General features: G+C 40.7%; 1 protein-coding gene across 1 annotated transcript in view; it reads left to right on the top strand.

Moving 5' to 3' along the window:
- Positions 1-15404, top strand: part of ZPLD1 (zona pellucida like domain containing 1) — an 87618-nt gene that overhangs the window by 48949 nt on the left and 23265 nt on the right. The window contains exons 4-7 of the mRNA XM_083171180.1: positions 1763-1944; positions 5387-5459; positions 8512-8609; positions 10215-10295. Of these exons, the coding sequence (XP_083027306.1) occupies positions 1763-1944; positions 5387-5459; positions 8512-8609; positions 10215-10295 (434 nt within the window). The remainder of the gene's footprint in view (positions 1-1762; positions 1945-5386; positions 5460-8511; positions 8610-10214; positions 10296-15404) is intronic.

The raw sequence follows: 15404 nt of genomic DNA, 5'->3' as shown, positions 1-15404 counted from the left end.
TTGTTTTATTTTTTAGGATTTCTTTTTATTTTTCGTGGCTCTTTTTTAATAAAAAGAGGCTGAGGACTGAAAAGAAGGGAAAGGGTAAGTAAATATTGATTATAAACTGTTAACTTGGGCACCATGTCCCTTCTTTGACTGATACTTTTGTATAGCATAAAATAAAATGATCAGTCACAGGGCCACTCTTAACAATTATGGTAAGCCTGACAAATTTTGACTCAGGGCCACAGGGTTTCAAAATGAGTAAACAAAAAGAAATTGCATTAGCAGCTTCTTTCTGACACAGCAGGGATTACATCAAGAAAAAAGTATGTGTGACAAGCACATACATTTATGTGAAACTTCTTTGCTTGGCACATTACATATTTTTCTTTGATCACTTTATGTCCAGATTCAAAATCACTTGTTCTTTTTTCTTAGTTTTAAACTCAAATCCAGCAACCCTTTTCCATCTCAGTTCCACAATTCCTAAAATGTGTAGGCCTCTTTGTAGGAACTGTGGCAGCCAGTTTTCACGACCCTATGAATCACGCATCTGGACACTGATAATATATTGGCATTAAAACATAATTTAATGTATGTACATAAAAGGAAAAATTAAAATTGATTTAAATTTAAAGATAAATAATAATAATAATAATAATACATTTTTTTTTATTGAAATAGCAATTTTCTCCTAACAGGACTCAAAGTGCTTTACATTTGCCTTTACAGCAAAAAAATGTAAACAATCTTAACAGGGGATACTAATGAAAGGCTTGAGAGAAAAGGGAAGTCTTGAGTCTATTTTTTAAGGATTCTAGAGTGAAGATCTCTCATATTGTGCATGTAAGTGCGCAATCCATATAGTTGGAGCCACGAAAAGCTCAACCCGCAAATTAGTTCAGGGAGATTTTAGCTACAGTTAATAGTCCATAAACTGCAGTTTGCAGTAGTCGAGAGGGACAGTAAAGAATCAGAAGCTGTTTCAAGTACCTTGGGCTATGGTAATGTGGCTAGAATGGGGTTGGTTGTTTAATAGCCTTGCAGCTGCATTTTGTGCCCTCTGCAAGTGGTGCAGTACTTTGCGGGGAGACAAAGGGAGAGGAGATTGTAATAGTTTAGACGGGATGATACAAATAAGTGCTTGATTCTGTCTATGTTCTTCAGATAAAAGAATGAGGATTTGTGGCCAATAGCTGATGTTAAAGTGCCATTTCACTATTCAGAACAATGTCAATATTCTACACATGTTCAGTGTGTTGTAGTTTTGAAACTACCCCGTTTCCATAAACTTCATGCCAAAGACAAATAATTATATGTTAACATACTGCCCATTTCTCACCAAATTAGATATTTTTTTTTTATTATTTTCATGCTATGCTATTACTGTATCAGAGTATATAAATCCTTATGGAAATATTGGGTGGCTGGAAAGATTTATGAGTGATATTTATTCTGCATGTTATTAATTTGTGATTGCCTTGACATAACTGACTGCTCCTTTATTTGCAGCTTGAATTCTTTGACAGTGTCAAACTAGATGCAGCATACCCTACAGTATATGTTAGCAAATGTTGCTTTTCTGTCTGATATATACAGTATGCCATAGACCTATAAAGATAAAATGACAAGCATTTTGAACCTGCCTGGAATTAACAATTATCTATACTAAAAAGGAGTGATTGGATAAATGACTCATATAAATGCTACATTTACCAGAAATTTGTAAAATTATTTAACAAAATTTTTAATTTAATTTCCTCTGAATATTCAACAGGTGTCAACTGTACCAGGAATCAATGTTTATGGGAATGCATCAATGGTACAAATAGGAAATGTTTCTGGATATATAGATACACCAGACCCTCCAACCATTATTAGTTATCTCCCAGGACTTCTATATAAGTTTAGCTGCAGTTATCCATTGGAATATTTGGTAAACAACACTCAACTTGCATCGTAAGTATAAATTACTTTATTGTAACAGACAGGTATGCATTCAGTGTTTGTCAGGTCCATTCTGTCAGAAGCAGCATATTTTCCGCCTGAAAAAAAAATCTAATTGAATTAGACTATTTAAGGTAATTTCTTCTAGACATTCACACATGCATCCCACTAACCAGTGGGCGAGCAGCTGGTTGGCAGTGGAGCAGGCAGCTGGCAGCAGGGACCCTGCAGGTGGTGAGGCCGGCCAGGCAGCATGCGGGCAGATGAGGGAGAAAAATAAGGATCCACCTCCTTCCCCATCTTCCACAGCTGGGTCCCCGCTTCCTTCCAGTAGTGCAGGCTGCAGATTAAAGCATTCACAGCTCAGCATGGCTCTGCAGCACCGGCGCTTGTGATGACGGGAAAAGGGGGGAGTAGTGCCGTGGATAGGATCTTATTCATTCCAACTGGCAGGGGGGGGGGCTCTCACAGTGTGTGTTTGGAGGAGGAGAGGCAACCAGTTCAGCGGTACAGGGGACACAGTGATGGCGGCGTGGAAGGGTGGAGGAGCGGTGGTTGGAAGAGCAGTGAGGCACAGGGGACATAGTGGCAGGGGTGGTCAATGCAGCGGGGAGCCTGCGGGACAGACCTGTCTTGTCGATCAGCAAGCAGAGCTTGGTGCTCCCCAGAGACCACCCCAGCGCTACAGCACCATTTGTTACGCCACTAGGAGGGAGAAGGGGATGGGGGACACAGCCGCTGGGTCAGGGTGTCTGAAGGGGAGAAAATTCCCCTGCTGTGACCAGACTGGTGTGAGAGAGTTTGCCTGTCGAGCTGCCGGCAAACTGCAAAGTGGCAGAACAAGATCTGCCTATGTCCGACGCTGAATATGCCTGTACAGTATGTATGCAAAGGTACATATTAGTTATCAGTAAACATACAATATAGAAGCACATGAAGGGAAACTTCACCATTAACATTCACTATTTTCAGAAAAGTAATTAAAGTGACAAAGAAAATTTCTTTTGGAGATTGTGGTTAGATATAGAAAGAAAGAAATACAGGCAGCATATTATACGACAATTCATTTTGATTTCTTTCTACTTTTAGCTTTCAGTTTAAAATTTGAGTTAGTGAAATGTGAGTCTTACACTTTGACTTTGCAATTGTAATTAATTGAAACGTGCTGAATCCAATTATTACAATAACAATAAAAACATTATATAAACTAATTTTTTATTCTCTATTTTCTTAACAGTGCATTAGGTTTGCTAATGAGCCTAAAGATGTGTACAATCCCAAAGTCCAACTTAATGATAAGATGAGATTACAGTAATTACTAATTGTGTTTGGACTCTTATTACTAACCTTCATTACCTTCCAATTCTGAAAGACTTTTTTACAATTTCACAATACATAAGTGGGCAAAACAGATAATGAGGAAAATGGGTTAAATATATATAGTATTCCATATTATCTAAAAGGTTCAACTATAATTATAATCTTCAGTGCTGTTACCAAAGCAGTTGTAAGGCTATTAGTATTGTGTTTTTTTATGGATTTTTGATTTTACAATAATATTATATCAACATTCTTTATACTTATATATTCCTAACTGCTGTAAAATGATGGCTTAAAATGTCCATGAGCTTTTATCAAAAATGCTCAAAAGTCATTGTAAGACCAGGGGCTAAATGCCTGTGAATTGTAGGAGGTGTTGAACTTAGTGCCTGTTTATAGATTGCTCGATAGTTTACAGAGCATCTGAGATGCCACCTGTCAAATACTAGACCCCTCCGTCGCCGATGCCCTTCAATACCATGTGAGTGGATGTGTAACGAAAACACATGCCCTCGCATGCCTCCGCTGCTGGAGATATCATCTATGGTAAACGACCATCGAATGTTTTCTCCTGGCTTCGGAACTGACTTTTATTTGTGAGCACAGGGACAAAGAGTCCCTGTAATGTCAGTTGCCCACCCCGGCACACATTGTCTCGCCAGCATACCCATGGGAATCCCCAGTGTTTTACTGGGGATGCCCATAAAACACGGGGCATTCCCATGGGCAACCCCCATCCACAACACTGTCTGCCCCCACCTTGCCCCAATCTTTGTGAATGATTATGCAAGTCGCCAAAGCCGTTTGCAAAGGGGAGCTGCACAAGCACATTATAGACCATGCACATGCGCAGAGCCCTAAGAATCAGAACAGGGCCAAATTCACCCCATTCCGAATTCAGAATAAATCAGAATGAGGGCCTTACTGGGAGAATGTCCCTATTTTTAAAGTGGCAATAATTTTCACAATTGCCGCTTTAAATGATTGCTACTTTGAAAAGTCATGAACCTTTCTGCTGGCTATTACATTTAGCCCCACATTTGAGTCTTTGTTTATGGAATGCTATAGAAACAAAATCTACATTTATCACCTACTTTCTTAGAGGACCTTTTTTTTACTATGCTGCTCTCTGTCTCATTTGAATTCAGGATGATCTTATATTGCATATTTAGTAACTAGCTAGTTTAATACTGAATCAGTTTTACTTGATCTCCAGGATTAGACAGAAATGTATGGACTTTTTTTGCCATGAATATTTATAGTTAGTGTATATGATTTGATGATTTAAGGAGTGAACTAGATTTATAAAGTTTTCTAGATTTGCTAGTATAGCTCCAGTAAATCACATGTGATTGACTCAATTCTTTCCCTGTTATCCAATTTCTAGTGAAAGATCAAACAATTCTCTATTTTGCATATGACATACAGTAGAACTACTCCTTAATTCTCCTTAAAGAGCACCCAACAGCAGCATTTTCCAGACTTTTTTTTCAAGGCATACAATAAGTCCCAGTTGTAAAGATTGCAATGCTTGAGCTTAGATGGCTAAATCAAAGTTACTGAGGTTTTAATTAAGTTACCTGTGCCCAAGTATGGCTATAAGTACAGCTATCACTAAACATGGACCATTAGTGTGCCTTGAGGAATGAAGTTGGGAAACAAACTGGAGTGATAACCGTTCCCCCCATGAGTCAATTGTTCCTAATGAATTTGAATGTTCTCATGAAAATTTGATCAGTCCATACAAGAGCAAACACTGCACAATTTACCAGTTTGTTAACCAATAATTTTAATAGATTGGTAGCACCTCACTATTTAAAATGAAAGCTGTGACCTCATATGGAACAATCTTAATCCAGATATGTTTTCACCTAAACATACCAAGTACTGTATATATTATTTCCAAAAATAAAGAAGACCTGTGTTCACTATAAAATATTTATTTCAAATTGCGACATAGTAAAATAAAAAAAGTAATCTGCATCAAGGTACAGCACTTTTGTTTTTCTCTCTGTGTTGTTACAGATGTTTTTTTATTCTTTGAACCAAACAGACTTGAAAATATATTCATGAAGGTACCAATACTAATAGAATGTAATTTTAACAAAATTTCATTGTTGACTTATCAATATAGATCTTCAGCTGCTATTTCTGTACGAGACGGCAATGGTACATTCATCAGCACATTGAATTTACTCCTCTATAATGTAAGTACAAAATACAATGTTTGCTCATTTTATCCTTTGAATGTTGCAATCATTACTTGCAATGTTCCAGCACAAAATAAAATATTTTTTATGACATTTAAACTTTAAAACTATAGAGGAGGAATTGATTGAAGGATAGTTACATTTTTTTGAGTTTTGTTTAGCCAAAGTACAGTCTTACAAACTAAAAAAAAGGAAATAGAACAAAGCTATCAGGTCTGTTAAAGTACAAGTATTTTTGACCTGTCATATGCCAGGTTGCTAGATAGTGTGGCCACGTCCACTTTCATCCCTAAGTCCCCAAACCCACCTATCTCTGTCATCTTCATCCCATCTCAGCCCCTTCCAAACATCTCACTCTTTCCTTGATCTCTGCCATCCCTTAAGCCAATTGGGAAGTGACTATTTGTTGTTGGGGATGTTTGGGTGTTTGCTGGATGGGTGAAAGGAGCTATGCATGGGAGTGCACCAACTCTACGCTCTAACAGGTTTCATCCCCACCTTCTAATCGCTGCCCTCTGATCTATATCTCTCACCTCTGTCACTCCTTTGTCCCTTTAAATCTTTCATCTGTCATCCTCAAAACAAATGATTGATGATCTAGGTAGATTAGGGGAATGGTCAAGAGCATGGCAGCTACAGTTTAATGTAAACAAATTCAAAATCATGCACTTGGGCCTCATAAATCCAAAGACTAAATATAGTATAAATGGCACTATAATGGAAACCACTGAGGAAGAGAGGGATCTAGATGTCACTTTCAGGAGACTTAAAGGCAGGTAGGCAATAAAAGTCAGATGCTTGGTTGCATAGGGAGAAGTATCAGCATTAGAAAGAAAGAACTAATAATGCCACTGTATAGGTCATTGGTATGACCTCATCTAGAGTACTGTGTTTAGTTCGGGAGGCCAAATCTCCAGAAGGATATAAATACATTATAGGGCAACTAAAGGGTGCATGGCCTACATCACAAAACGTACAAGGAAAGACTAAAAGATCTTAATATGTATAGTTTGGAGCAGAGAAGGGAAAGGGGGGACATGATAGAAACTTTCAAATATATCAAGGGTTTTAACAAGGTACAGGTGGAAGACATTCTTCACAGGAAGAGGAGCAGCAGAACACGAGGACCTGCACTGAAACTAGAGGGAGGAAGATTCAGGGGAAATTTGAGGAAGAATCACGTCACAGAAAGAGTAGTGGATAAGTGGAATAGCCTCCCATCAGAGGTGGTAGAGGCAAATACAGTAGTACAATTTAAACATGCTTGGGATAGGCATATTGATATCCTTACAAAAAAATAAGGATTAAATATACTTTGAGGTAGCATGTTTAAAAAAGGCGCAGACTAGATGGGCCAAGTGGTTCTTATCTGCCATCAAAGTCTATGTTTCTATGTTTCTATCCTACCCTTTATCTGATTGAACTGTCCTCCCACCTCACTGCTTGGGGTTGCATGTGCATTGAATAAGGTATGCTGTTATTAGGGAAATAGAACAGGGGAGCACAAACAGATTTACCACAAGAGCCTGTGATTGGGGTTTTTGCCAGCTCCATGTACCAAACAGTCCTGTACATCTTACAGTGCAGGCTGTGGGGGGAGATGTGAGGTTGTGGCTTTGTCTAGCTGGTAGCTGCCAGTAAGAGCTGTGCCTTATAGCTTTATAGAATAGATAACATAGTGACTCTATTGCAATATAAATATGGGCACTTATGTATTATCTGGGCTCCCATGTTAAATGCACCCCATTTTTTCATACCCCTACTATCCAACTACGCATGGAGTCGATTTTATATAGTGTGGCGAGCGCAGCGAGCCACCGTGCCCGAAGCATGGCGAGCGCAGCGAGCCCCGCGAGGGGACGCGGTCTCATAAGAAAAACGGGAGCCCAGATATTACATAAGTACCTAAATATGTTTTCATTCTTTGCATAACACTTTCTATTTATTCACAATAATATATAAGTTGCTAGTGACAATTACTAACATGTATGACAATCATGCAGCAGCATAATACAAAGCGAAATACTTAAATGAATTTTGTGAAAAAGGAAAGATTATTTTCTTTATGCGATCTGTTTTTAATATGTTGGTGAATACTGCAAACAGAGTTTAATGTTTCTTTACTAAAAAAAAAAACATTTTGGAAAAAAAAATACTGAAAAATGAAGACAGAAAACACTAACTGTGTTCAGCTCTTATAATATTAAACAGAATATGTACACGTGACTGACAGTTGGGATGCGGCTGTCAGAAGAATGACAGCGACATCTTAATAATGGACAGGGGGTATACTTCCACTCTAACCATCCCTACTTAATGCCCCCCAACTCTCAAAGTCACAGCCTAACCCAAGCCCTCCCAGTTGGTGATTAACCATAACCCTCCATTCTTGCAACCTAGCCCCCCATTTTAGTGCCCGACCCTAACTCTCCCTCCATGCAGCCTATCCCCTTGGTGCCAAGACCAACCCCCCATGCATATTACTCCTAACCTGGCCCGGCATACTTAAGATGAGTATCCTTAACAAATGCTTTGGGGATATTTGGAATATGACCGCATAACATCACAATAGTTTTGATCCGAAGGTGCCTCTAATAGAAGTAATTTGTTGTACATAATGGTTATGTGTTATTGGCTTGGGTCTTATATTAATTATCGTTACATATGGGAAACCAAAAATAAAATTAGGCAGATAAGCCCCTTAAAATTGACCTTAGCTTCTGAAGTCAAAATGCATATTTGTTTTTTAGTGATTAGTAGAGTTTTGTTCTTGCAAAATGTTTCATGTTCTGTACTTTTAAGCGATTATAGCATTCAAATCCAGTTGTGCTGACAAAATAATGGTGACCTTTAGTAATGCATATGATAAATGGTAATATAATGAAAAATTACTTTCAACATGCATTAGTTGACCACATACCTTGAAACAAACTTTGGATCATAACTTTTAAAACCATGTGTCAGCATAATTGCTGCTTTTAGTGTTGTGAGTTTAGTTGATAGAACTGACTTTGCCATTGTGCAACTATAATTCTCCAAATCATTACAGGATTCAACCTACAGCCAGCAGCTGTTAATTCCGAGTACTGGATTGCCATTGAAAACAAAAATATATGCAGCAGTGAGAGCAACCAACCTTGACGGACGGTATTTTGAAGCTGAATGTTGCATTTGTTGTTTTTTTTTGTCTTCTGACCTTGCACCGGCATGACTTAAAAAAACTTTATTTTTCTGTTAGTAAGCAGGGACTTTTACTACATTTCAACATACTTGTATATAAGTAGATGTGGAATAATGGAATGTACAATATGTGGAAGCCAATTACCTATTGAAGAGCAAGAATTCAAAGAGCCATTCTATGTGGAAACACAAAAACACTTTTTACTGTAGATCAAATATTATTTAATCAAAGGTCTATGATGTTATAAATATAGCTTATATTGGGATGAAGCAAATGCTACAGTACATTGGGCACAGGATCTACTTCCCTACATATATAAATTCTTAGCATTACTTAATTGTGAATCTTTTTTATGTTAGGGCATACTGACGGAACTATAGGCTATGCAGATTAGGACAGAAGCATAGGCCTGTTTTCAGATGCACCATTTGCACCAAACATAAGTTGGTATAAGTCCACACTGTACCAAGTTAAATATACTGATGGGGGTGGGTGCACCTGTATATGATTGAATATACAATATACCTTTATTTCTGTGCACGTAATGCAGGAACATCTATGGGGGATTTGCTTTTGATTCAGCATCAGTCCCTACATGTTATATTTACTAAAGGGTTTTTATTAAAGTCTATTGTTAATAGTTTTCCAGATACACTCTCTAGCCAAGTGTATAGCACTTTCCTTTCCTGTAAAATCACTTGAAAAATGGCAGCTGTGGCTAATTTCTGGTGATTGGCATCATATGAATGCGGTGTGGGTACCATTTCCCTTTAGGTCTGTGCATGCGTAGAAGATTCTGGCACACCCTGGGTCCTTCACATGGCCCTCTGTTCTCTTAAAGAATTGTTATGTGTATATATGGAATGTAGTCAAAAAGTCAAAGGTGGCAATGTCAAAACCTATAATGTCAACACTATAATGTCGACAGTTATTATGTCAACATTTAAAAAATGTTGACAGACATTACATAGACGAGACCACAGTTAGTAGATAAATGATAATTTATCATTGGCTATAGGTACATAGAATTATATAATTTGAAGTCAGATAATAATTAAAACCACTTGGCCCAGCTGTATGTGCACAGTAGGGGTAATTTTGGTAAGGATCCAATTGACCTTCCAGTATACTTTTGGATTGTGGGAGGAAAGCCGTGCAAACATAGGGGAAATATAACAACGCCACACAGTCAGAGCCATGGTGGGAACTGAACCCATGATCTCAATGCTGTGGGTGCCAGATGGGATCCCGACAGTCGGGATCCGACCGTCATTTACCCGACGTCGGGATCCTGACAGTCAAAACCTAGACGTCCACCGGCTATACTCCCTCATGGGGGTCCACGACCCCCATAGAGGGAAAATAGAATAGGTGGCGAGTGTAGCAAGCCACTGTACCCGCAAGGGGCTTTGTTGCGCTCACCATGCTGTATAGGTCTGAAATCGGGATAATGACTGTCGGGATCCCGACTGTCGGAACCCTATACCACACCCCAATGCTGTGAGCCAATAATACTAACCATTACACAATCCATGCTGCCTTGCTAACTTGCCTGCTTCTGTTTAAAATAGGTGGAATGTTTTAATGGATTATTGCTACACCACCCCTTCTGGGAATCCAAATGAGGACATCAGATACGATCTTTTCCTCAGGTATACGTTTCTAATGATAAATAATAGCATTTTTACTACTTTATAGGAAGTATGAGCAATGTGATATTATGTTCCCCTCTTATTCTTCAAATTCCGTATTCCCATGTGACTGTACAGCATTTTAAATATTTTCATTATTATGGATTTTATTGTTTTTCAAAATGTGTCCATTGAATTGTGATATATTGCTTTATTTGTAGGTTTAATATGTGACAAATATAATTTTACAAACAAAATACGGATTATGTGCTACAAATGTATGCTCCATTAAATACCAGGTAATGCGTTAATTGTGGATGTACCAAGCGCTCACCTTCTGTATCAGTAATGTTAATTTAATAATGTGGTGTAAACTGTGGAGTGAAATACAGCAGAGATCACTACAGTCAGAAATAAATAGAATGTACACAGTGTATTAAGAAATGGTGTATTTATTTGTATCCATGCTCTATGTAGATACAATGTTGACACGTAGTTCTGGATTTACTCAACAGGTGGACCTATGGCAGGAACCTTAAGGGATATGAGGGTATCTTTTAGGGATCCCTTTTACCATAAATCCCTTAACCTGGGACCTATGTCCCCGACATGTGACTGCAGTGGTCTAAAGTGGGCAATGGGGGAATGGGAATGTGAAAGGTTTTTGTGGGGGTAGTCACTTTTGTGCTATGCAGGGATGTTAGTCAAAATGGAAGTCTTTACTATGGTAAAAGGAACCCCTAAAAGATACAAAGGGAAGAAAGTTGTTACTCGCACAGGACCCTCATCATACTTGAGGAAAGGAAAGGACCCCCCGGCAATATTTGATATTATATTTTCTTATTGACAATTTATTTCATGGAAGGTGTGCTACCACTAGACAAGAAATTGGCACATAATAAGAAAAAGAAGGAAAAGAATGTCAATTATGTGGTGCACCTTTTATGGTGTCTCACAAATAAAATAAAATAAAATATAACCTTTATTAGTCTTGTTAAAAACTGGTGAAAATATCTAAAACACACAAGACAACAGTAAGTGACTACAAAGAAAGAATAAGGTGTGTTAAAATACGGTGGCTTACTGACTACGCATTGACTCCTGTTTGGTATATATGAATAAAGTAAACAAGTTTCTCACATTGACACTTATATATTAAATTAATTTGTAAATAATTATATCTTTGTGTTTTATTGGGGTATAATATGCTGCTCAAAATGGGGATGTTGTCAAGAAATATATATACACATATGTCATATGCCATAACTTCTGTAAATTACAAGACAAATATATATTCACTTGTTGGTGTGGGTGGAATCACCCCCTGACTTTGTTTGTCTGCACAGTGATAGATTTCAAGTTGTTAGCTCTGTAAAGGTCCATACACAATGGGCAACTATGCCCAGCGTGTATGGACAGCGATGATGTCAATCACCGCTGCGGGGAAAGCCGCTCAGTGCATACACACTGAGCGGCTTTCCCCCTGTCCGGCGCCGACGGAGGGGGAGGACGGCGTTGCAAAGCGCAGAGCTATGCAAAGCCATCCTTAACACCGCTCATCTGCTGGTATAACCAGCAGATGAACAGCTTTCACGGTGATGATGCGGGAGCGTGCAGCAGCGCTCACTGCTCATCACTGGGGCATACACACTGGGTGGCTTTGAGCTGAAAGCCGCTAAAACAGGCTGTTTTGAGCGGCTTTCATCTCAAAGTCACCCAGTGTGTATGGGCCTTTTCAGAGCTAACAACTTGAAATCTATCTCTGTGCAGACAAACAAAGTCAGGGGGTGATTCCACCCACATCAACAAGTGAATATTTGTCTTGTAATTTACAGAAGTTATGGCATATGACATATGTGTATATATATTTCTTGACAACATCCCCATTTTGAGCAGCATATTATACCCCAATAAAACACAAAGATATAATTATCTACAAATTAATTTAATATATAAGTGTCAATGTGAGACACTTTATTCATATATTCTAAACAGGAATCAGTGCGTAGTCAGTAAGCCACCGTATTTTAACACACCTTATTCTTTCTTTTTATTAACTTACTGTTGTCTTGTGTGTTTTAGATATTTTTGCCAGTTTTTAACCAGACTAATAAAGGTTATATTTTATCTTATTTGTGAGAGATCATAAAGGTGAACCACATACTGTAATTGACATTCTTTTCCTTCTTTTGCTTATTAAATCCTAAAAGATACCATCATACCCCTTAAGGGTCCTGCCAGAGTGATACCTCATACAGATGGGGCCGGGCTCATCTTTGCAGGGGATGGCGATGGCGACGCCATCGCCATTCCCTGCTCCCGCGCCATCTATGTGTCGGAAGGGGACGCGCGCACGAGGTGCGCGCGCGTCCCCTTCCGACGGTGCTGCCATCCCCTTCCGACGGTCGCCCGGTGCCCACACCGGGCGCCCTCACCCCCCCACAGCCTCCTCGGGTCCCCCCAGCCCCCCTCGAGCGGGAGGCGGACAGTATTGCGTCCGCCTCGCCGGCCGGCCGCCCGGATACTGAGACGCGCGTGCGTGGGGGACGCACGCGCGTCTCAGTCAGATGGCGCGCCGTGTTGCTGGCGCATCGCCAGCAGCATGCTGCTGGCGATTCGCCAGCAAGCATAAGGCCGGCGCCATCTGTAGGTCTACCTTTTGAGTAAATCCAGGACTATCTATCAACATTGTATCTAGAGATGTAGCCCCTGTCATCTCTGGCCGGGGCTCACCAGATCCTCCCCTCTGGTGAGCGCCGGCAGACAGGGGCTACACTGAACTGGGACGCGCGTGCGTCTCATGTGCACATGTGTCCCAATCCTCCGTTGACGGCACAGCGGCATCCTGCCCATCTCCACTTCAGGGAGACGGGCAGGGTTAGGGGGGGTCGGGGTGGTGAGGGGGACCGGTGGTGGTGGAGGCGGTAAGGGCCCGGGGGAAGCTCTGTTGCCACAGGGTGCTCAAACATCTCGTGCGCGCGCCCCCCCGTGGTGGTATCAGGCGGCTGGCGAGCTGGCGATACTTTCGCCAGCCCCTGCAAAGTTTAAGCCATCTGTACATTGAGCATAGATAAAACATTTTTTACCATTACTTAGTACAGAGTGTACATTCTCTTTATTTCTGACTGTAGTGATCTCTGCTGTATTTTAATCCACAGCTTATACCACATTATTGAATTAACACTATTAATACAGAAGGTGAGCACTTGGCACATCCACAATTAATGCATTACCTTGAGACTACACCACTCTACCAAGCAGCCCCTTCGCACATTTAAATTTAGCGCTGTAACCACTCCATATTCTCAATACCAGTAGATACCAGAGAAACTAGGAAACAATTGCTGGAATTCTAAAATACCCTAGTAGTAATCCTAAAGAACACCCAATTCAGTGTCAAAAGCAGGATTTGTAGAAGCGGTTTCCAAATGCAGTTCACAATCTCCCACTCTGCTCAACAATGGAGCAATGCTGGGGGAGCAGTAGAAGAACCAAGTAACGATCTCTGGACATAAATGTACACATTGGTACACTGTATACTGTATGGAATACAGAACTAATATCTAAAGGGGTGTACACACGGAGAGATTTTGGCAGGAGATTGCAGTGGCGCATGCAGGGAGGGTTTCTGAGTACCCAGAAACCCCACAGGAATCTAAGGGCCCTAGACTGAAAGCTGATGGTCCCCTCTTTTCATGAGTACAATATTTTTTTAAATCGGCCCTGAGGAACCGGAGATATCTGACTTCAAAACAGTGGTCCGGGAACTGGAGATATCTGCAGTCAAGCAAGCTGTCCTCCCACCAGAAAATTATGAATAATAAGCTTACTCCACTATACAGCCCTCCTCTGCGTATTAAACATCCTCTACCACCCTGGAAGTTAGGAATCAGGACTCCTTCATTCAGCCCAATGCCCCCTTCTCCCACCCCATCTCCCACCATCTGTGCAGTAAAGGGGTAATCAGTCTAAATTACTGATACAGGCCCTACATGCTGAGCGGTTGATATAATACCCCCTACCACCATCAAAGCTTCCACTCATAGCACCTCCCAACCCCTACAGCTGGAAGATAGGTAGGGGCCCAATACATTGCTATGCCCAGGGGTCTACACTGCTGTTATGTATATATATATATATATATATATGTATATTATTATTATTAGCATATACTGGGTCACCTAAGTGTCCATCTCCGTGCTTTGCTCTGCCCCTCTCTGGAAACCCCCTTCTGTAAATCCTGCGTTTGCCCCTGGATTTTGACTAGATAGTAATAATCTCTTAGAAGGTTAGCCAAAATCTCCCTATTTTTCTCCTGCTTAGTCAATATTGTCTAGCATAGATTGCTTAGCATAGATTGACTGTGCAGGCAAGGCAATTTCGACTATATCATATACTATCATTACTTAGACAACATCGCTTAGTCAAAATCTCCAGTGCATCTAGCCAAAATCTCTCTCGAAATTGCTTAGTCTTAGGGGGATATTCAATCTCCGTCGAGCATCTCCCGTGGGGGAGATGCTCGACGGGCCCTATTCAATGCTGTCTTCCCCGACAGCATTGAACAGGGTTTCCTGCCAGAACGAGCCCGACATCTCTAGCTGTCGGGCTCGTTCTGCCGAGAACAGCCGGGAAGTGACGAGCTGCCGGCTGCAGCTCGTCACTTCCCGGCCGCAACTCGCGGCCACGCCCCCTTCTCGCCCCGCTGCAGGCGGGACATTGAATCCCGCCTGCGTGTTCTCGGTCGAGCTGACCGAGAACGGGACTGGGTCACGGCAGGCGAGCAAGCTCGCCTGCCGTGACCTGAAGATTGAATATCCCCCAAAATGTCTTAGTCAAAATTGTCCATTAGCCAAAATCTCTCCGTATGTACACCCCTTAACACTATAGATCAGGCATTCCCAACCGCGGTCCTCAAGGTACACCAACAGTGCAGGTTTTGTAGATATCCAGGCTTGAGCACAGGTGACTTAATTAGTATCTGAGGGATTCTGATTAAACCATCTGTGCTGAAGCCTGGATATCACTAACACCTGCACTGTTGGTGTGCCTTGAGGACCGTTGTTGGGAATGCCTGCTATAGATAGATGTGTATAGTATAGGCCAGGGCTTGACATATTTTTTAAAAAT

The sequence above is a fragment of the Crinia signifera genome, chromosome 2, assembly GCF_055691185.1.
Source record: "Crinia signifera chromosome 2, ASM5569118v1, whole genome shotgun sequence".
Lineage (NCBI taxonomy): Eukaryota > Metazoa > Chordata > Amphibia > Anura > Myobatrachidae > Crinia > Crinia signifera.
Note: the sequence above shows the minus strand (reverse complement) of the source record. Positions and strands in the feature narration are given on the sequence as shown.